The sequence below is a fragment of the Oncorhynchus nerka genome, linkage group LG22 (genome assembly GCF_034236695.1).
Source record: "Oncorhynchus nerka isolate Pitt River linkage group LG22, Oner_Uvic_2.0, whole genome shotgun sequence".
Lineage (NCBI taxonomy): Eukaryota > Metazoa > Chordata > Actinopteri > Salmoniformes > Salmonidae > Oncorhynchus > Oncorhynchus nerka.
In genome coordinates, this window is record NC_088417.1 from 76,419,967 (window position 1) to 76,444,055 (window position 24,089).

The 24,089-nt window shown below is 45.2% G+C and overlaps 1 protein-coding gene across 16 annotated transcripts in view; it reads right to left on the bottom strand.

The window, feature by feature from the left end:
- Positions 1-24,089, bottom strand: part of LOC115105761 (RNA-binding protein Musashi homolog 2) — a 392,467-nt gene that overhangs the window by 39,232 nt on the left and 329,146 nt on the right. For 10 of the 16 annotated variants that reach the window (XR_003859911.2, XR_003859910.2, XM_029628118.2 and 7 more), the window contains exon 11: positions 4,718-4,837. Coding sequence is in view for 14 of the 16 variants with exons in the window: in XM_029628118.2 (XP_029483978.1) it covers positions 4,718-4,837 (120 nt within the window). In the remaining 2 variants the exon portion in view is untranslated. The remainder of the gene's footprint in view (positions 1-4,717; positions 4,838-24,089) is intronic. The other 6 variants (XM_029628126.2, XM_029628121.2, XM_029628122.2 and 3 more) reach the window with 1 other exon arrangement.

The window sequence follows — 24,089 nt, forward strand, 5'->3', positions numbered from 1 at the left end:
TCTATCATTACCTCACTACACCTCTGTCCTCACCTCCTCCTCATACATCCCCTGTCATTACCTCACTACACCTCTGTCCTCACCTCCTCCTCATACATCCCCTGTCATTACCTCACTACACCTCTGTCCTCACCTCCTCCTCATACATCCCCCGTCATTACCTCACTACACCTCTGTCCTCACCTCCTCCTCATACATCCCCTGTCATTACCTCACTACACCTCTGTCCTCACCTCCTCCTCATACATCCCCTATCATTACCTCACTACACCTCTGTCCTCACCTCCTCCTCATACATCCCCTGTCATTACCTCACTACACCTCTGTCCTCACCTCCTCCTCATACATCCCCTGTCATTACCTCACTACACCTCTCTCACCTCCTCCTCATACATCCTCTGTCATTACCTCACTACACCTCTGTCCTCACCTCGTCCTCATACATCCCCTATCATTACCTCACTACACCTCTGTCCTCACCTCCTCCTCATACATCCCCTGTCATTACCTCAATACACCTCTGTCCTCATACATCCCCCGTCATTACCTCACTACACCTCTGTCCTCACCTCCTCCTCATACATCCCCTGTCATTACCTCACTACACCTCTGTCCTCACCTCCTCCTCATACATCCCCTGTCATTACCTCACTACACCTCTGTCCTCACCCCCTCCTCATACATCCCCTGTCATTACCTCACTACACCTCTGTCCTCACCTCCTCCTCATACATCCCCTGTCATTACCTCACTACACCTCTGTCCTCACCTCCTCCTCATACATCCCCTGTCATTACCTCACTACACCTCTGTCCTCACCTCCTCCTCATACATCCCCTGCCATTACCTCACTACACCTCTGTCCTCACCTCCTCCTCATACATCCCCTGTCATTACCTCACTACACCTCTGTCCTCACCTCCTCCTCATACATCCCCTGTCATTACCTCACTACACGTCTGTCCTCACCTCCTCCTCCTCATACATCCTCTGTCATTACCTCACTACACCTCTGTCCTCACCTCCTCCTCATACATCCCCTATCATTACCTCACTACACCTCTGTCCTCACCTCCTCCTCATACATCCCCTGTCATTACCTCACTACACCTCTCTCACCTCGTCCTCATACATCCCCTATCATTACCTCACTACACCTCTGTCCTCACCTCCTCCTCATACATCCCCTGTCATTACCTCAATACACCTCTGTCCTCATACATCCCCCGTCATTACCTCACTACACCTCTGTCCTCACCTCCTCCTCATACATCCCCTGTCATTACCTCACTACACCTCTGTCCTCACCTCCTCCTCATACATCCCCTGTCATTACCTCACTACACCTCTGTCCTCACCTCCTCCTCATACATCCCCTGTCATTACCTCACTACACCTCTCTCACCTCCTCCTCATACATCCTCTGTCATTACCTCACTACACCTCTGTCCTCACCTCGTCCTCATACATCCCCTATCATTACCTCACTACACCTCTGTCCTCACCTCCTCCTCATACATCCCCTGTCATTACCTCAATACACCTCTGTCCTCATACATCCCCCGTCATTACCTCACTACACCTCTGTCCTCACCTCCTCCTCATACATCCCCTGTCATTACCTCACTACACCTCTGTCCTCACCTCCTCCTCATACATCCCCTGTCATTACCTCACTACACCTCTGTCCTCACCCCTCCTCATACATCCCCTGTCATTACCTCACTACACCTCTGTCCTCACCTCCTCCTCATACATCCCCTGTCATTACCTCACTACACCTCTGTCCTCACCTCCTCCTCATACATCCCCTGTCATTACCTCACTACACCTCTGTCCTCACCTCCTCCTCATACATCCCCTGCCATTACCTCACTACACCTCTGTCCTCACCTCCTCCTCATACATCCCCTGTCATTACCTCACTACACCTCTGTCCTCACCTCCTCCTCATACATCCCCTGTCATTACCTCACTACACGTCTGTCCTCACCTCCTCCTCATACATCCTCTGTCATTACCTCACTACACCTCTGTCCTCACCTCCTCCTCATACATCCCCTATCATTACCTCACTACACCTCTGTCCTCACCTCCTCCTCATACATCCCCTGTCATTACCTCACTACACCTCTCTCACCTCGTCCTCATACATCCCCTATCATTACCTCACTACACCTCTGTCCTCACCTCCTCCTCATACATCCCCTGTCATTACCTCAATACACCTCTGTCCTCATACATCCCCCGTCATTACCTCACTACACCTCTGTCCTCACCTCCTCCTCATACATCCCCTGTCATTACCTCACTACACCTCTGTCCTCACCTCCTCCTCATACATCCCCTGTCATTACCTCACTACACCTCTGTCCTCACCTCCTCCTCATACATCCCCTGTCATTACCTCACTACACCTCTCTCACCTCCTCCTCATACATCCTCTGTCATTACCTCACTACACCTCTGTCCTCACCTCGTCCTCATACATCCCCTATCATTACCTCACTACACCTCTGTCCTCACCTCCTCCTCATACATCCCCTGTCATTACCTCAATACACCTCTGTCCTCATACATCCCCGTCATTACCTCACTACACCTCTGTCCTCACCTCCTCCTCATACATCCCCTGTCATTACCTCACTACACCTCTGTCCTCACCTCCTCCTCATACATCCCCTGTCATTACCTCACTACACCTCTGTCCTCACCCCCTCCTCATACATCCCCTGTCATTACCTCACTACACCTCTGTCCTCACCCCCTCCTCATACATCCCCTGTCATTACCTCACTACACCTCTGTCCTCACCTCCTCCTCATACATCCCCTGTCATTACCTCACTACACCTCTGTCCTCACCTCCTCCTCATACATCCCCTGTCATTACCTCACTACACCTCTGTCCTCACCTCCTCCTCATACATCCCCTGCCATTACCTCACTACACCTCTGTCCTCACCTCCTCCATACATCCCCTGTCATTACCTCACTACACCTCTGTCCTCACCTCCTCCTCATACATCCCCTGTCATTACCTCACTACACCTCTCTCACCTCGTCCTCATACATCCCCTGTCATTACCTCACTACACCTCTGTCCTCACCTCCTCCTCATACATCCCCTGTCATTACCTCAATACACCTCTGTCCTCATACATCCCCGTCATTACCTCACTACACCTCTGTCCTCACCTCCTCCTCATACATCCCCTGTCATTACCTCACTACACCTCTGTCCTCACCTCCTCCTCATACATCCCCTGTCATTACCTCACTACACCTCTGTCCTCACCTCCTCCTCATACATCCCCTGTCATTACCTCACTACACCTCTGTCCTCACCTCCTCCTCATACATCCCCTGTCATTACCTCACTACACCTCTGTCCTCACCTCCTCCTCATACATCCCCTGTCATTACCTCACTACACCTCTGTCCTCACCTCCTCCTCATACATCCCCTGCCATTACCTCACTACACCTCTGTCCTCACCTCCTCCTCATACATCCCCTGTCATTACCTCACTACACCTCTGTCCTCACCTCCTCCTCATACATCCCCTGTCATTACCTCACTACACCTCTGTCCTCACCTCCTCCTCATACATCCCCTGTCATTACCTCACTACACGTCTGTCCTCACCTCCTCCTCATACATCCTCTGTCATTACCTCACTACACCTCTGTCCTCACCTCCTCCTCATACATCCCCTGTCATTACCTCACTACACCTCTGTCCTCACCTCCTCCTCATACATCCTCTGTCATTACCTCACTACACCTCTGTCCTCACCTCCTCCTCATACATCCCCTATCAGACAACCCAGAGTTGTTTTACAATCTGACAGCAGTACATGATGGGCCCCATGCATCTCAAACCTCCTCATTCTCTGGCAGATTGCTTGTTTTGAAGAGGCCTGATTGGAGAGAAATAACATCTGATTGGCTTCCTGTGTTCCCTGCGCTGAAGAGAATGGGTGTGTGTGTGTGTGGGTGAACGCGCCTGAGTGTATTGATGGGTCAGGATATATTTCCAAACAGTTTTCATCAGGACTTTGAGGTTTACATTCACATGATCATACTGCAGGACCACGAGCACATATACCAGAGGCTCCACCAACGGGAGGCACTGTAGAACTCAGAGACAGATGACCTGAGTCCGATTAAGAGAAACAGTCTTCCCTAGAGCTTGGATGCTGCCTGTCAATTTCAAACACCAAGGTTGTTATTCAGTGCTATTGATTGCTTAGTGTTATTGAGAAGGACAGAGCCAGATCTGTTAATGTAGCTGACTGTTGAATCAATGACGAGTGAGAAACAGGGAGAAGTGTGTGTGTGTGTACATTGTTAGCTAATCAATCAGTGCTATGTGTGTGTACAGTGAGTTTTATGGTTGGAGGAGCCGTGTTAGTCACCGAGGGCTAAGGCAGACATATGGCATCACACCGCCAATGAAGAACTACACAAAAGTTGAATTCAGCCACTCATTTCTAATTTGGTCGAAATCGATTGAGCTACTTTATGTCCTAAACACCCAAATATTTTGGCGAGTCATTCTTAGACCGTGTTAGGATTGGAGAAGAAGTGTTGAGGGCTCCAATGTGTGTGGACTACATAAAGTATGTCTCCATGGGTGTGCTAAGGAGAAGCAGAGGAGTGGGAGAAGCTGGAGGGAGCAGCAGCCACACAGAACATGGACAGAGCAGAGTTTACCTGGCCCTGCGTTCTGTGGGTACGCCATGTAGCCGCCTTTTCCTCGGGCCCCCCTACCTGAGCCACGCGCTGCTGCCACCGCCGCTGCCGCCACCGGTCCGTACGCCGTCGCCGGGAAACCTGCGGGCACACAGAGGAAACATGTCACTCACTGTCATCCCAGACTAAGCTAGTTGAACCCAGAGGCTGCTCAGCAGGAGATCATCACAGTGTTTTAGTGTTCTATCGGCACGCTCTGGGATGACATACACAGCCTTCCCATTAATACAGAGATAGAGAGAGGGAGAGAAAGAGTGAGAGAGAGACACAGAGAGAGACAAACAACCTCCCATTTATACAGAGAGAGAGAGGGAGAGAAAGAGTGAGAGAGATATAGAGAGAGACAAACAGCCTCCCATTTATACAGAGAGAGAGAGAGACAGAGAGAGACAAACAGCCTCCCATTTATACAGAGAGAGAGAGAGGGAGAGAAAGAGTGAGAGAGAGACAAACAGCATTCCCATTTATACAGAGAGATAGAGGGAGAGAAAGAGTGAGAGAGACAGAGAGAGACAAACAGCCTCCCATTTATACAGAGAGAGAGAGGGGGAGAGAAAGAGTGAGAGAGAGACAAACAGCCTCCCATTTATACAGAGAGATAGAGAGAGGGAGAGAAAGAGTGAGAGAGAGACACACAGAGAGACAAACAGCCTTCCCATTTATACAGAGATAGAGAGAGGGAGAGAAAGAGTGAGAGAGACACAGAGAGAGACAAATAGTCTTCCCATTTATACAGAGAGATAGAGGGGGATAAAGAGTGAGAGAGAGGCACACAGAGAGACAAACAGCCTTCCCATTTATACAGACAGAGAGAGAGACAGGGAGAGACAGAGAGAGAGACAGGGAGAGACAGAGAGAGAGACAAACAGCCTTCTCATTTATACAGAGAGAGAGAGAGGGAGAGAGACAGACACACACAGAGACAGAGACAGGGAGAGACACAGAGAGAGAGAGACAAACAGCCTTCCCATTTATACAGACATAGAGAGAGACAGGGAGAGACAGAGAGAGAGACAGGGAGAGAGACAAACAGCCTTCTCATTTATACAGAGAGAGAGAGAGGGAGAGAGACAGACACACACAGAGACAGAGACAGGGAGAGACACAGAGAGAGAGACAGGGAGAGAGACAAACAGCCTTCCCATTTATACAGACATAGAGAGAGACAGGGAGAGACAGAGAGAGAGACAAACAGCCTTCTCATTTATACAGAGAGAGAGAGAGGGAGAGAGAGAGAGACACAGAGACAGAGACAGGGAGAGAGAGAGACAAACAGCCTTCTCATTTATACAGAGAGAGAGAGAGAGAGAGACACACAGAGACAGAGACAGGGAGAGACACAGAGAGAGAGAGACAAACAGCCTTACCATTTATACAGAGAGAGAGAGAGGGAGAGAGAGAGACACACACAGAGACAGAGACAGGGAAAGACACAGAGAGAGAGAGAGACAAACAGCCTTCCCATTTATACAGAGAGAGAGAGAGGGAGAGAGAGAGAGACACACAGAGACAGAGACAGGGAGAGACACAGAGAGAGAGAGACAAACAGCCTTCTCATTTATACAGAGAGAGAGAGAGAGGGAGAGAGAGAGACACACACAGAGACAGAGACAGGGAGAGACACAGAGAGAGAGAGACAAACAGCCTTACCATTTATACAGAGAGAGAGGGAGAGCGAGGTACACTTGTGAAGATGCGTGCATAAGCACATACACATAGATAGACACGCATGTATGTGCACACACACATATGCAATCACTCACTCACACACACTGTATCTTGTGAGAGGTTAGGGTAGGCGGGAGGTCCTCTCTTCCATGCTGAGCCTTCACTCGCCTAATTATCAGCACACACACACGCTGTGCTGGGCCGGGGGCTGGGCCGGTCACACTGTCGATAAACTGACAGGGGGGAGGGGGCACAATCATTTACTCAAATTAAATAATTAGGGCACCTTAAAACGCTCACTATCGTTTCGATCAGGCCCAGTTGTGCATGCCTCTTAACTGAGTTAGCAGCAGCCAGTGAGCTCCACTTGGTGGAGGTTCTCTGTGCCATATTTCCATTTAGCGTGGGGAGACTATCTCAGCTGGGTGTCGTGGAGGGGATGTCAACGGCTTTACTCTGGGGACAGACCAGCTTCTTTAGAGCTTTACAGCATTGCTCTCTGGGAGATGTGGTTCTGTAATGTGTCCCCCTGTATTTTCCAGTTGCTACACTCTAAAAATGAGGGGTTCAACAACGGTTCTTCTAAGATCTGCAAAGTTGTTCAAAGAATCTTAGGGTTCTTGGCACTGAAAATGGACCCCAAAAGGTTCTTCCAAGAACCCCATAGGAGGTGGGGTTCATTGAGGAACCTCCTTAGTTGGTGGGGGTCATTGCAGGAACCCAACTGAAACACTTAGATTTTAAAGGACAACAGGTGCAGGCACTTAACTAAAACATGTAAAGATCTCCTCAATTTAAGGTTTATCCCTTGTATGATCTACATTGATATTGTTTTATGATGATACCATCTATCTTTACATATTTATGCCAATCATTCTAAAACAGGAAATGGACACAATTCGATGGATATGAATCAACAATGAGGTAAGAATATGTAGACTGAGAATATGTAGACTGAGAATATGTAGACTGAGAATATGTAGACTGAGAATATGTAGACTGAGAATATGTAGACCATAAGAATATGTAGACTGAGAATATGTAGACTGAGAATATGTAGACTGAGAATATGTAGGCCAAAAGAATATGTAGACTGAGAATATGTAGGCCATAAGAATATGTAGACTGAGAATATGTAGGCCATAAGAATATGTAGACTGAGAATATGTAGGCCATAAGAATATGTAGACTGAGAATATGTAGGCCATAAGAATATGTAGACTGAGAATATGTAGGCCATAAGAATATGTAGGCCATAAGAATATGTAGGCCATAAGAATATGTAGGCCATAAGAATATGTAGACTGAGAATATGTAGACTGAGAATATGTAGGCCATAAGAATATGTAGACTGAGAATATGTAGGCCATAAGAATATGTAGACTGAGAATATGTAGGCCATAAGAATATGTAGACTGAGAATATGTAGACTGAGAATATGTAGGCCATAAGAATATGTAGACTGAGAATATGTAGACTGAGAATATGTAGGCCATAAGAATATGTAGACTGAGAATATGTAGACTGAGAATATGTAGGCCATAAGAATATGCTGAACGCTAGCTGTATTGCGTACAGATGACTGAACTGCTCATTTTTTGTGTCTGTATTCAGACCCCTTGACTCTTCCCACATTTTGTTACGTTGCAGCCTTATTCTAAAATGTATTATATTGTTTTTTTCCCTCATCAATCTAGAAACAATACCCAATAATAACAAAGCAAAAAATGCTTTTAATTTCTTTTGCTAATTTATATTTAAAAAAAAAATATATATATAAAAAATAAAAAATATAGATATCACATTTACACAAAGGGGGGTAGTTAAAGAATCAACCCAAAAAGTTCTTCAAAAAGGTTTTTCGAGGACCCACTAAAAGGGGTTCTTTGAACTTATACGGTTTCCCCCTAAAGGGTTCTCCAAGAAGCTTTTCTTTTTAGTGTATGATTCAGCTTTGGCCACATGAATGCATGAGTGAAGGTATCAAAATATTTTCAGACACTCAAATTGAGCCTTGACATTTTGTGGGGGGTTGGAAACTATCCTTCTCACTGTCATGTTCATATCCAATCAATACTCATTGCAAGAAAATTTGCATTTGTTGTTTTACTGTGACTTTCCGAGTCAATCTGTTAATATGTTAAAATGGTGTTCAAATACACCGATTAGGACTTCCACTGATTTACTCAGTATACCGGTGCAGTGCTCTAACAATTGAACTAATACCAGCATCATTACAGTGTGCAATTAAAGCAACAAGTGGAGTCAGTGTGTCTATGCCTCTTTTAGAGCATTGATGCAATTACAGCACAGTCTCTCTCTCTCTAATGAACACACCCATCTCTGGCTGACAGAGACTCGTCCCTTCCCAGGGCCTGACACCAGAGATGGCTGCTCCTCCCCTCCCTTCCCCTCCCCATCTCACACAGAGAAATGGCATGTCATTAGGCCTGACGACTAGCCTGACTCTTCACTCTGGCCCTAATATGCTTTTGCATAATCAAACAGCCCACATGATCCTGACAGGAACGTACTGTTAACGAGAACATTCAATCTCCTAATTACCCTGCCAGCTCGTCAGCCAGAGAGATGTGGTCTTGATCTTTTCATAACAGAAAGTGTTCTGTGTTATGTGTGTGTGTTCTGTGTTGGGTTGTGTGTGATATGTTCTGTGTTATGTGTGTGTGTTCTGTGTTGGGTTGTGTGTGATATGTTCTGTGTTATGTGTGTGTGTTCTGTGTTGGGTTGTGTGTGTGTGTTCTGTGTTATGTGTGTGTGCTCTGTGTTGGGTTGTATGTGATATGTTCTGTGTTATGTGTGTGTGTTCTGTGTTGGGTTGTGTGTGTGTGTGATTCTGTGTTATGTGTGTGTGCTCTGTGTTGGGTTGTATGTGATATTTTCTGTGTTATGTGTGTGTGTTCTGTGTTGGGTTGTGTGTGATATGTTCTGTGTTCTCTATGTGTTGTATTCTGTGTTTGTGTACTGTCTGTGTTCTGTGTTATGTGTGTGTGTTCTGTGTTGGGTTGTGTGTGATATGTTCTGTGTTCTCTATGTGTTGTATTCTGTGTTTGTGTACTGTGTGTGTTCTGTGTTATGTGTGTTCTGTGTTGGGTTGTGTGTGATATGTTCTGTGTTCTCTATGTGTTGTATTCTGTGTTTGTGTACTGTGTGTGTTCTGTGTTATGTGTGTGTGTTCTGTGTTGGGTTGTGTGTGATATGTTCTGTGTTCTCTATGTGTTGTATTCTGTGTTTGTGTACTGTGTGTGTTCTGTGTTATGTGTGTGTGTTCTGTGTTGGGTTGTGTGTGATATGTTCTGTGTTCTCTATGTGTTGTATTCTGTGTTTGTGTGTGATATGTTCTGTGTTCTCTATGTGTTGTATTCTGTGTTTGTGTGTGATATGTTCTGTGTTCTCTATGTGTTGTATTCTGTGTTTGTGTACTGTGTGTGTTCTGTGTTCTCTATGTGTTGTGTTCTGTGTTGGGTTGTGTGTGATATGTTCTGTGTTCTCTATGTGTTGTATTCTGTGTTTGTGTACTGTGTGTGATATGTTCTGTGTTCTCTATGTGTTGTATTCTGTGTTTGTGTACTGTGTGTGTTTGTGTTCTGTTCTGTGTTCTCTATGTGTGTTCTGTGTTGGTGTACTGTGTGTGATATGTTCTGTGTTCTCTATGTGTTGTATTCTGTGTTTGTGTACTGTGTGTGATATGTTCTGTGTTCTCTATGTGTTGTATTCTGTGTTTGTGTACTGTGTGTGATATGTTCTGTGTTCTCTATGTGTTGTATTCTGTGTTTGTGTACTGTGTGTGATATGTTCTGTGTTCTCTATGTGTTGTATTCTGTGTTTGTGTACTGTGTGTGATATGTTCTGTGTTCTCTATGTGTTGTATTCTGTGTTTGTGTACTGTGTGTGATATGTTCTGTGTTATGTGTTTTGTGTTGTGTGTGATATGTTCTGTGTTCTCTATGTGTTGTATTCTGTGTTTGTGTACTGTGTGTGATATGTTCTGTGTTATGTGTTGTGTGTTGGGTTGTGTTGTGTGTGATATGTTCTGTGTTCTCTATGTGTTGTATTCTGTGTTTGTGTACTGTGTGTGATATGTTCTGTGTGTGTGTTCTGTGTTGGGTTGTGTGTGATATGTTCTGTGTTCTCTATGTGTTGTATTCTGTGTTTGTGTACTGTGTGTGTTCTGTGTTATGTGTGTGTGTTCTGTGTTGGGTTGTGTGTGATATGTTCTGTGTTCTCTATGTGTTGTATTCTGTGTTTGTGTACTGTGTGTGATATGTTCTGTGTTCTCTATGTGTTGTATTCTGTGTTTGTGTACTGTGTGTGTTCTGTGTTATGTGTGTGTGTTTTGTGTTGGGTTGTGTGTGATATGTTCTGTGTTCTCTATGTGTTGTATTCTGTGTTTGTGTACTGTGTGTGATATGTTCTGTGTTCTCTATGTGTTGTATTCTGTGTTTGTGTACTGTGTGTGATATGTTCTGTGTTCTCTATGTGTTGTATTCTGTGTTTGTGTACTGTGTGTGATATGTTCTGTGTTCTCTATGTGTTGTATTCTGTGTTTGTGTACTGTGTGTGTTCTGTGTTATGTGTGTGTGTTCTGTGTTGGGTTGTGTGTGATATGTTCTGTGTTCTCTATGTGTTGTATTCTGTGTTTGTGTACTGTGTGTGTTCTGTGTTATGTGATATGTGTGTTCTGTGTTGTATTCTGTGTTTTGTACTGTGTGATATGTTCTGTGTTCTCTATGTGTTGTATTCTGTGTTTGTGTACTGTGTGTGATATGTTCTGTGTTCTCTATGTGTTGTATTCTGTGTTTGTGTACTGTGTGTGTTCTGTGTTATGTGTGTGTGTTCTGTGTTGGGTTGTGTGTGATATGTTCTGTGTTCTCTATGTGTTGTATTCTGTGTTTGTGTACTGTGTGTGTATGTTCCAGGGGAAGCAGCCGGACAGACACACAGGGGACGTGTTGAGTCCTCTCCGGAGGAAGTCGATAGTGTTTTTCTGATACTGTCGAGGTGAGAAGACCACCAAGGTGTGACCTATTTTCTGGGCCAGTGTCCCCCTGCAGTTCTGCCCAGAGGGGCTCACAAAAAGACTGATGAGGGTGAGGCAAGGGGGAGGTGGGAGGAGGCAAGAGGGCAGGTCAGAGGAACCGCAGAGGAGAAAAACACATTGGTTTTCAATTATGTAACTCACACCTCTGCAGACACAATGTGAGCATGAGCGAGAATGTTAGTGTGCCGTCGTGCTGGGACCGTAAGGTGGGCGAGAAGCAAAGACCTGCCGTTACAGGAAACATAGCTCACAGCTCAGACGTGTGTGTGTGATGGGTAGGGTTGCAAAATTCTGGTAACTTCCCCAAAATTCCCAGGTTTTCAATTTCCAGAAATCCCAGTTGGAAGATTCACAGAAACAGAAGGAAATAAGCAGGAAATGCAGAATCCTACAACCAGGTTTTCTGGAAAACTTTTTTAAACCTTACAGTTTTTAAACCTTAGTGCGCCGCCCTGTGGGACACCCAATCACGGCTGGTTGTGATACAGCCTGAAATCTAACCAGGGTCTGTAGTGACACCTCTAACACTGAGAAGCAGATAGACGGAAAGCTTTTCACAAACAGTCCCCATTTCCCTCAAGTCTAAGACGGCCCTGATTCAAATAACACTTTTGATATTCTAACCCTCTCTTTAATCTCTTCTGAAAAACACAACTCAGCTCGGATGTTATGCTTAATGACGGTTACACATCCCTGCCTCTCCATAAACGCCAGCCCCGCTGTTGCCGTGCAGAAGAGCCCTGCTGGAGTCAACACTCTTTTCTCTTTCTCGCTCTGTTTTCCTAAGTACTGTATCTTCCCCTCCCTGCCATTTGACCCTGTGGCTTCAAAGTTAGTGGCAGGCAAAGTTGTGGAGAGAGATTAACTTTTCAGGATTAGGTGGGTTAATTAATAGATCGCTGTGGCTCTTTGTTTTGTGTTCAGGCGGTAAGAAGCTGCCCAAGAGAGGCGCTGCAGCATTAAATCAATTTCATGGGCCTTTTATTACTGAGAAGATAAAGCCAATATTTAGCTTTACATTTGTCACTATTGTTTGGACCTGCTTTGCCACTTGAGTGGCTGCGCTCTCTCAGTGGGGACTGGGGACAAGGACACATCTGTTTATGGACTGGGGGCCCGAGACGGCCTCTGGGGACCTGTCCTCAGCACTGTCCTCTATCCTCTCTGCCTCGGCTGAGAGCACAGGCATTCACTCCACTTCAACAGAAGAGTCAGACAGAGGCACTGATTAGACTCACAGCAGCCCTGCAGTATACACTTCCTCTCTTTGAGCACTCAGACTTTGTCATCATTTTTGTCTTCAACTAATTCAAAACAACATGCGCTAAGTCATCTATTCATAACCACAAAGCTGCCATTGATATCCAGTAAAAAAACGAGATTAAGAGAAACAAAACGTGAGTTTCTCTTACCTTCCTTTGAGAGAGGTCATTCACAGTAACAGCTACGGAGTATCTCCTCCCAGCTCTCTCCACAGTGTATCAGTCTCTACTCTATACATAGACATCCTGGCCCCCTGTAGCAGTGTGACGCCACTACGCTCACCTCTCTGTCCTACATCCATCTCCCTTTCTCTCTCATTCAAACTACCACTGTTTTTACACTCCATTCCACTCCATTCTGTCATCCCTTACGCTCATCTATACCTAATCCATCTCATTAGCTCTGCTCGTTTCTTATTGTTCCGTGAAACTTGACAACCTTTTGCACCACTCTCCTGTTCCATGTCCCACACTGGCTTTATCTCAGTGTCCGACCCCCTTTTCCCACAATCCAATGTGGCACGTCACTACGACGCTTTCACTATGACGATGGACTGCAGCAGCGAGCGCCCCGCAGTAAGGTCACAGCCGTGTCCTGAGCGCTATGACAACAGCTTGGCTGATGTGAGTGTCCTCTGTTTTGTTCTGTTGCAGCTCAGCTCACCTAACAATGACAATGCAACACTATTCCCCTGCTCTGCTTTGCACTAAACAACATTGTACATTGTAGTAATTTGGCAGAAGCTCTTATGCAGTAGTTAGTGTATTCCTCTTAAGATAGCTTGGTGGGACAATACGACTGAGATGTCTTACTTAAGATACTCTTTGAAGAGGTAGGGTTTCAGACGTATTTGTAAGATGGGCAGGGACTCTCCTGTCCTAGCTTCAGGGGGAAACACGTTCCACCATTGGGGTGACAGGACAGAGAAGAGTTTTGACTGGGCTGAGCGGGAGCTGACCCCCAAAGGGTTGGGGTGGCCCAGAGACCAGAGTGCTTGGTTGAGGAGTAGGGTTTGAGCATAGCCTGAAGGCATTGTACACCTTGGAATATCCAACACTTTTAGAACAATCCACAGGGCAGAGAAATGTGATTAAGTCTTGTGGCTTGAGCTGGAGAAAAAGTGTGTATACTGTAGCTCTAGGAACAGTTGGCCTCACATTTAAATGTATATTTAATAGGCCTCAGTCCCAGTTTATGCTAGATACATTGTTTGTTTAGACAGTGTTTATACAAGGCAGAAACATTGTTTCCTTGCTAAAACATATATAGAATGCCAGTTTCAGTGAGAAGCACAGTAACAACAAGGCAACTTTGTAACCAATGACCCTGTTTTTACAAATCCAAACCAGCTGCTGTTTCTACCTGATGCCAAAATATAAAATGTTTTCAGTAATTGTTTTCAGTATCCTAATTTTAGTCTTTGTTTTGTGTTTTCTGATGGTTTCAATGCACTCAACAAACTTTGGAGAAAGGACAATATTTCTGAACTGGTTGTGATTTAGTTTTTGTTGTTTTAATTATCTCAGTTTTCTTAATTCTCTTTTAAACAATGTAGTTGCCCCTTTAAACATCCTAAGGTCAACATCTGCATAGTGTTCACATGTATCCCATGTAAATGTTGTAGATACAGAAAAATGTATCGAGCTGGAGATTGTAGCTGGAGAGTGTTTTTTTTTATCAAAGCACTGCTGTAGTTTTACATAGCCATATTATTCACTCTTCTGGTTTGTCTGTCTGAGACAGGAGGTACATAAGTTCTCTGTACAGATGGGGAGTCTCTTACAGAGGGAATACATCGGTAAACAGTCATGGCCCACAGGGAAAGACAAGAATCTCTGAGAGGCAGTCTCACTCTGGCCTCACTAAGAAGAGGAGGAGGGGTGGGGGGAGACACTGGGGAAATCGAGAGAAAAAATCACTCCCCTCTACATTCCCTGTTACAGGAACCTTTGAAAAAAGAAATAGCAAAATATAAAATGAGAAACAAGAGGGAAAAAAAAACGGATGTCATCTTTTTATCTCCAGGCTGACAAGTGGCCCATTGTTGTCGTCCTTCAGCACCAAGTCTCTTCTCTGTTGTTTGGAAAAGGCTCTTCGCCAGGCGTATCAAAGGCTCAAATCACAGATGAGCTGGAGAGAACCAGGTGGCTTTTATATGAGCTGCCACTCACACACTAGCTTCTCACCTCTCCTTTGAGTGAATTCATTCTTAATGCCTCTGAATCAATGAAAACACCCACACACTGAGTTCTCTTTCATACAATAAAAATGTAAACTTACAATCTGTGAGAATTTGTGTCTGCGAGCATGCACTGAAGTACTGTATCTGTGCTTTAAAAAGACTGGGTTGTCTATTCATGTCAGTTGGTGTAGTTGTGGTTATGTGTGTGTGTGTGTGTGCATGTACTCAATGGATTTGTGTGAGTGCGCTTATGGATGTGTGTGTGTGTGTGTGTGTGTTTGTGAGCACCTTTGTGTCCGCCTGCAAATTTGAACAGTGTCTCTTTTTGTGTCGATGGAGGGCAAATGGTTCCGTTCGGAATGAAACCATTTGGTACACTGATCCTTTGTTATTACGACTTCATGGGTTTTGATTTGGGGACAGGGAAAGTCATTTATAGAAATACGGAGAAAGCCCAGAGTCCTAAAAAAGCCAGGCTTTACGATGGTAATTGCATGTTTCATACACCATTGAAAATAATGATGTGGGGAGGAAGCAGAGATTTGGAAAAATCCCAAACCCCAATATCCTCCCCTCCCCTCCCCTCCCCTCCCCTCTCCTCTCCTCCTCTCCTCTCCTCTCCTCTCCTCTCCCCTCTCCCCTCCCCTCCCTCTCCTCTCCCCCTCCCCTCCTCTCCTCTCCTCTCCTCCCCCTCTCCTCTCCTCTCCTCTCCTCTCCTCTCCTCTCCCCTCCCCTCCCCTCTCCCCTCTCTCCTCTCCTCTCCCTCCCCTCCCCTCCCTCCCCCCCTCCCCTCCTCTCCCCTCCCTCCCTCCCCTCCCCTCCCCTCCCTCTCCCTCCCCTCCCCTCCCCTCCCTCCTCTCCTCTCCCCTCCCCTCCCCTCCCCTCCCTCCCTCTCTCCTCTCCTCTCCCTCCCTCCCCTCCCTCCTCTCCTCTCCCCTCCCCTCCCCTCTCCTTTCCCCTTCCCTCCCCTCCCCTCCCCCCCCTCCCCTCCCCTCTATGGAGCAGAAGACAGAGGGAGCAGGTAGCTAGTTACTGTAGCTGAAGAGGAAAGCCGATAGTTTCCTCATGAACTATAATGAAGCAATATATTGTGACAGAATCAACCACAACACTGGAACACTGCGACCATTACAAACGTCGGTCCACCAAAGGTTAGAGAGACACGATTTACGACTAATTACCACATTCACACCTCTGTAAACACACACACACATCTACCCAGCAGCACCACATGAGCTACGTGCTGCGTTTCATACAGCTACTGTATAGTGAGGGAATGATATACGACCACAGGCTATATTACTTTGTCATCGCGTCTTTTTGGCTCCCATAGTTTATGAGGGTGACTTACTTGGCTCCTGAGAGAGATGTTCACACATACCATTAAACGTTGAAAGACTTTCCGACCGATTGTGCCGACGGTGTCTGAGTGCACTGGAGCAGCCAGAACATTCTGTCTAACAAACTACATAGCGCTCAACACAGACAGCTCATGGAGTCCCGAGGCAATCTGCTGCAGAGCTGAGAGAGAATCAGGAGTATGGAGATGTCCAGCCTCAGTAGTTTTCAGGTTCACTCATATACATGTAATACCATACACCTGGCATGGACATGGTTATTCCTTCCCCTCATCAGTATTATTGTATGTTGGTCTCTGGTCCAGGGTCAGTAGAGAGAACCTGAGAGAACCTGTGTGTGTGGGACGGGACACCGTCCTCCTAACCAGATGCCAGTGTTGTTCCTCTGTGGCCGGGGCCTTGATATTAATTAGACTAGGCCACCAAGGCCCCTTCCCAATAACAACAAAGTAAACAGTCTTTCAAAAAATAAATAAAAACTATTTATTTTATTGAGAAATACAGCGCCAAACATCTTACTTAAATATAAAATTGCGTGACTAAGATCTCCTCTGTAAAAACATCAAAATTAACGACCAAATGATTATAATTTTTTATTATTGTTTTAATTTTTTCCTTTCACGATATAATAACAAAGCAATTGAATTACATTTGGCATTAAAAAATAACTTCACAGATATGAATACACAGCACATTTGGAAAGCACCCAGGACCCCCCGACCCCCCACCCTCCGCCACAGCCCCACTCCTAAACGGACCAAAGGAAAAATATTCCTCATCAATCCACACACAACACCCCACAATGACAACGAGAAAACAGCTCCCCAAACCTGCCCCCGCCCCGCCACCATGGGGCACCGCGTGCAGACCGGCGAGAAAAAAAACAACCTAATCCATTCTAGAACAAGGCCGCAACGCAACAAGATGAGGAAAAGTTGAAGGGGCGTGAACCCCTGAACACACTGCACACACAATAAAGAAAGAAAAGTAAACAACGTTTCATTTTTCAGTCTATCAATATCGTTAGTGATATTCAGTAATAGCCAAGCAGGATTTGCAGGCATTGTGGTACCCAGAATATCCTAGTCTTTTCCATTACCTTCTGCAAAAGGTATGCGAGCTTGGACAGTCAGAGAACATATGGATCCTATCACCTAAATGTAACAGTTTGACTTTAGTCCGTCCCCTCGCCCCTACCCGGGCTCAAACCAGGGACCCTCTGCACACAACTGACACCCACGAAGCATCGTTATCCATCTCTCCACATTTAGCAAGGGGAACAACTACTTCAAGGTCTCAGAGGGAGTGACGTCACCGATTGAAACGCTATTAGCGCCCACCACCGCTAACTAGCTAGCTATTTCACATCGGTTACACTCACCCCCCTTTTGTCCTCCTCCTTTTCCGCAGCAACCAGTGATCCGGGTCACGGCACCAATGTAACAGTTTAACTTTAGTCCGTCCCCTACCCGGGCTCGACCCAGGGACCCTCTGCACACATAGACAACTGACACCCACAAAGCATCGTTACCCATCGCTCCACAAAAGCCGCGGCCCTTGCAGAGCAAGGGGAACAACTACTTCAAGGTCTCAGAGCGAGTGACGTCACCGATTGAAACGCTATTAGCGCGCACCACCGCTAACTAGCTAGCCATTTCACATCGGTTTCATGTACTTGACTGACTTCTCCAGCATAGACAGGATTCTATCAAACCCATTCTGATTAACCTCAGAGGAGTCCAATGAATCCTATTGAACACTTTAAATTGAATCAGCTTGGACCGGGCATCTCTCATAGGGAGGAGCATCTCTACTACACTTTAAATTGAATCAGCTTGGACTGGGCATCTCTCATAGGGAGGAGCATCTCTACTACACTTTAAATTGAATCAGCTTGGACCGGGCATCTCTCATAGGGAGGAGCATCTCTACTACACTTTAAATTGAATCAGCTTGGACCGGGCATCTCTCATAGGGAGGAGCATCTCTACTACACTTTAAATTGAATCAGCTTGGACCGGGCATCTCTCATAGGGAGGAGCATCTCTACTACACTTTAAATTGAATCAGCTTGGACCGGGCATCTCTCATAGGGAGGAGCATCTCTACTACACTTTAAATTGAATCAGCTTGGACCGGGCATCTCTCATAGGGAGAGATCTCTACTACATTCCATTCCTCCTCTCCAAATGTTACCTCCAAGTCTTTTTCCCCATACGGCCTATAGGCCCCTATAAGTTCCATTAAATCCACCTATAAGTGGCTATATATAAGCCCTGCGGTATATATGGTAATTTACAGTAGGATCTCTATCTTAACACTTACATCGGAATGTACTGGGAATTTGCTGTTGTTATGTCCTACCTTAAACATACAATCTCTCAGCTGGAGATATGTCCAAAAGTCTGGTTTCTGTAAATGATACATGGACCTTAGTTCTTCAAAAGAGGTAAAAGTGTTTTCTTGATATAGACAACCAATGTTTTATCCCCTTTCTAGACCAACCTTTCCAGAAAACCCTGTGTCTCCCTGTTTTCTATTTAGGGCTGTTCCATAACGAAGCAGAGCTTGCCAAGAATGGTGAAGATCTCGCTCTCTTATGAATCTGCCTCCATAGATTTTTAGTATGGGACATTATTGGATTCTGCAGTCCCACCTTTTGTTGACTCAAATAATCTGTTGCCCCCGAATGGAGCATTAAGTTTTCTTCCATGTCCACCCAAACTGGCCTATATCGAGTTCTCAAAAAAGAGAGAGCCTATTTGGGCAGCTACAAAGGCTTCTTGATATAATTGCATGTTAGGGAGCTTTAATCCTCCCTTCTCAGTCTTTGCCTGTAATCTCACTAGTTTCATCCATACAGGCCCAAACAAACTCAGTAATCATTTTGTCTATGGATTTAAAAGTATAGACAGATATGGACGGTGGTAACATGCTGACGATGTATTTCAGTTTAGGAGCTAAGACCATCTTTATAACCTGTATCCTACCCCATAATGAGGTTTGTAGCTTATCCCAGCTCTTATACTGGAGTTGAATTTTGTTCAACAGTGGGTCAAGGTTTTCAGAACTCATGTTCTCTGACCAGGATTTAAAGCTATCCCTAGGTACCTCAAGTTTTTAGGGACCCATTGAAACCTCCAGCCGAGGAAGTCATTTCTCAGACAATGTAATGTACATTACTTCAGATTGGGTCCAGTTTACTTTATAGCCCGATATCTCTGAAAATGCATTTACTAGGTCCAGTCTTATAGTTTCGGTTAATTCCTCCAAAGTAATAGGGAGGTCGAGCCATTTCCTGTCTTCCTCTGTTAGTTCAGGAAGGTTCAGAATCTGAAAGAATGCCTCTGCTTTCTGCATATCTAAAGACCATCTGAAGTAGAAAGTTTCTGATAGAAGTCTCAAAATATATAGTTTATTCCTTTATGATGGTTAATCAGTTTACCTGTCTTATTTCTGATTCCACCTACTTGTTGATCTGTTTCTCTACATTCCAATTGACTGGCCAACAGTTTTTCTGCCTTTTCACCTGATTCCTACCATCTCTGCTTCAGCCTGTACAGGGAATATTATGTTTTTTTACCGAATAAAGTATTCAGCTCGTATTTGGTTTTCATCAGATTTACCAGAGAAATGTTGTTAGGATTGGACCAATATTCCCTATCCAGCGTTTTGAGCTCTGCTTCAAGTTGATCAATTTTCTAGTAGCTGATCGTTGTATCATTCTCTGCGTATGGAAGCTTTAAAAGCTTCCCAGACATTTACCTGTTTCGCACTATTGTTGTTCTTCAAAGAATACCGTAATGTGTGTTTTAAGGAATTCACAAAACATCTTGTCCTGTAAGAGACTGGTGTTCATTCGCCAACATGAACATTTTTGGCTTTCTCCAGGTTGTTATCAAATAGGTTGGGTAAAATATCTTTCACACAATCCTCCGTATTTATGTGGATTTCGGGAACCCCTCTGATCCGAAGTGGGATTCCCCGACTGTAATTTTCCTGGTATCGAAGTCGTTCTTTAAGTTTTTCGATCATAGTTGGGACGGCAGGGTAGCCTAATGGTTAGAGTGGTGGACTTGTAATCAAAAGGTTGCAAGTTCAAATCCCATGAGCTGAAAAGGTAAACATCTGTCATTCTGCCCCTTAACCCATTGTTCCTAGGCCATCATTGAAAGTAAGAATTTGTTCTTAACTGACTTGCCTAGTAAAACATTTTTTTTTTCTCAATTTTTTTAACAGTGTCATTTAGGTGGGGGTTCTTGTCCTCCAAGGTTGATATCCTCTCTCTTTGTTGTCGAGTGTCCACTTGTTTTCCGTGAGCCCACTGTATGTTTTATTTCAGTCACATCTTCGCCCACTTTTGCAATTTTCTCTTCGAGATTTTTGTTCATTTTGTGAATCTCATTTAGAACTGGGTCATCAGGCTGTTCTTCTCCACCATTTTCCTTGTTAGCTGCAGGTAGAGACAACATTTTAATGTTTTTCTTCAAAAGGTACTGCTTTTTTGCAATTCTAAGTTGTTTTTCCATGTAACCGATATCTTGGGACAATTAGTTTACAAAATGTGTAAGTAGGCTTTGAATAATTAGTTAAAATACAGTTGAAGCTACACAGCGTCTTTAGTTAGCTGCTGCTCCTAGCCACATCTTCGCCGGAAGTCAAAATGCTGAAGTAAACAGTCTTCATTTGTTATTTTAATGGTCCTCTCAGTACATGGAGAAAAAAGACATTTGGATGAGGGGAAAGGACTGAGGTACGCTAAGATGAAAGAGTAGCTTCAAGTGTCAGATCATCAACACAACTCAGAGCTCAGATGAATCCCCTAGCTGATGGGTGGCTATATCTATGGGACGGAAGCAGTGTGTATGTGCGCTACTGTAATAGCAGGCATACTACACACTCACCACTGCCTAAAACATGTTTTATGATACACAATTACATCTTTACTGCCATTCAATACAAGGCGAAACAGTTCTCTTACTAATGTGAGAGTACAACATTGGTTGTACTTGGCACAGTCAGGCTCTGAGCACTCAGTGAGTTACACAGCAGTTCTGCTGTACGACCTGCCACTGATTGCAGAAGTCATAAACAGAGTATGAGTCAAAATGAAGGTCCAGTGAGGGGAGGGCAGTGTGTTGTGTTAATGAATGCTGCTGCTGCTGAGCCATGCACTGGGAGGGGAGGAGTGGGGCTGGAGGAGGGCAGTGTGTTGTGTTAATGAATGCTGCTGCTGCTGCTGGGAGCCATGGGGCACAGTGTGGGATGAATGCTGCTGCTGGCCATGGAGTGGGGCTGGAGGAGGGCAGTGTGTTGTGTTAATGAGTGCTGCTGCTGAGCCATGCACTGGGAGGGGAGGAGTGGGGCTGGAGGAGGGCAGTGTGTTGTGTTAATGAATGCTGCTGCTGAGCCATGCACTGGGAGGGGAGGAGTGGGGCTGGAGGAGGGCAGTGTGTTGTGTTAATGAATGCTGCTGCTGCTGAGCCATGCACTGGGAGGGGAGGAGTGGGGCTGGAGGAGGGCAGTGTGTTGTGTTAATGAGTGCTGCTGCTGAGCCATGCACTGGGAGGGGAGGAGTGGGGCTGGAGGAGGGCAGTGTGTTGTGTTAATGAGTGCTGCTGCTGAGCCATGCACTGGGAGGGGAGGAGTGGGGCTGGAGGAGGGCAGTGTGTTGTGTTAATGAGTGCTGCTGCTGAGCCATGCACTGGGAGGGGAGGAGTGGGGCTGGAGGAGGGCAGTGTGTTGTGTTAATGAGTGCTGCTGCTGAGCCATGCACTGGGAGGGGAGGAGTGGTGCTGGAGCGCACTGGAGAACCATTAGTGCCGTCTACAGGAGGGAGGAGTAGAGAGAAAAGAAGAGAGGAGTGAAGGCTGGAGGAGGGCACTTGCTGAGTCTGGAACGCTGTGATAGTCAATGAGAAGAAAAAAAGAGTAGACTACTCAGTCTCATAACATCAAAATCTTGCTCTCCTCCTCTCTTCTCCTGTAGGTCTGGAGCCAAAGGCAGAGCAGGTTCTGTTCCAGTCCAGTGGCTCAATAGAGGAGACTGGGATAACAGCAACACTGTCTCCTCTGTCTGCCTCTCAGGCGCTGGGACATCAGGCTTCACAGTGTGCCGCTGCTGTCTGGAGGCATCGCTGATCTGTCTGCAGCTCACACTGAGGATTAAGACCTGGGAGCTGATGAACGTAGCCTCTCCCACTGGCTCATGCCAGGGCCTACCACACGGCCTGCCTGTCACTGAGAATTAGCCAGGTACAGAGACACTGGCACACCGCGGTTCCCTTCCCCATTGCTGCCCTCTCCTCCTCCCCTCCCAACTAGTGCTGTGGCGGTCACAACATTTTATCAGACAGTGATTGTCAAGCAAATAACTGTCGGTTTCATGGAAATTGACCGTTAATTAACATAAATACATTTAGCATCTCCTTCCACTACAAGCCACTGATGTTGACCTTTGGAACATCTACATTTTAAGTCTAATAAATCCATGTAATATAGCCTACACCGTCACAATAAATGCATTATTTATTTTAGACAGGTCTAAAGAAGCATGATAAGAAAATGTAGTCTATTTCAGAAGAACAGAATAGCATACTCTGAGTTGTCCTTATTACCATATTACCGCCACACCGGCGGTCACGAGTCATGAAGGCAGTCAAATTCCACATGACTGTTTAGACACGGTAATTAGGCTTCTCCAAACTCTGATGCTGCTGATGGTCATCAGTAGCCTACCAACTGACAGGTAGTCAGCACTCTATTGTCCCTCTAATCACTCTGACAACAATGCAAATGCAATCAAAAATCTAATCAAACACTTCTTGAGAGCTCATGAGCTCGTGTTGTGCAAAATTTCTACAGGCTATGCAATTGCAAGAGAAAACAGAGTGATGGCTTCTACTAAAAAGAGGAGGATCCCATCAGCTCTCTATAGGCTAGACTTACTATACTTATTTCTCCACTAATATCCTAATATTAAGTACATTGCTTATCTTTACAACAGGAGTATAGCCTACCTACCTGGCAGGAAAATGAACCACGGGAAAAGAGTCCTCCACTCGCTATTTAAGTGTATAGATGACATGTATTTTTCCCCCTGCCCCTGTTTCTTGCATGATGCATGATAATGGTCCATTCTAAATCAAAACAAATTTCACACAAATATAATTTAGTACAGTTGAAGTTGGAAGTTTACATACTCCTTAGCCAAAGACATTTAAACTCAGTTTTTCACCATTCCTGACATTTAATCCTAGTTAAAATTCCCTGTATAAGGTCAGTTAGCATCACCACTTCATTTTAAGAATGTGAAATGTCAGAATAATAGTAGAGGGAATGATTTATTTCAGCTTTCATTTCTTTCATCACATTCCCAGTGGGTCAGAAGTTAGTATATCAAATAGTATTTGATAGCATTGCCTTTAAATTGGTTAACTTGGGCCAAACATTTTGGGTAGCCTTCCACAAGCTTCCCACAATAAGTTGGATGAATTTTGTCCCATTCCTCCTGACAGAGCTGGTGTAACTGAGTGAGGTTTGTAGGCCTCTGTTCTCGCACACGCTTTTTCAGTTCTGCCCACAATTTTTCTATAGGATTGAGGTCAGGGTTTTGAGAGGGCCCAATACCTTGACTGTGTTGTCCTTAAACCATTTTGTCACAACTTTGGAAATATGCTTGGGGTCATTGTCCATTTGGAAGACCCATTTGCGACCAAGCTTTACCTTCCTTTACCAAGACTGATGTCTTGAGATGCTGCTAAAATATATCCACATAATTTTTCTTTCCTCATGATGCCATCTA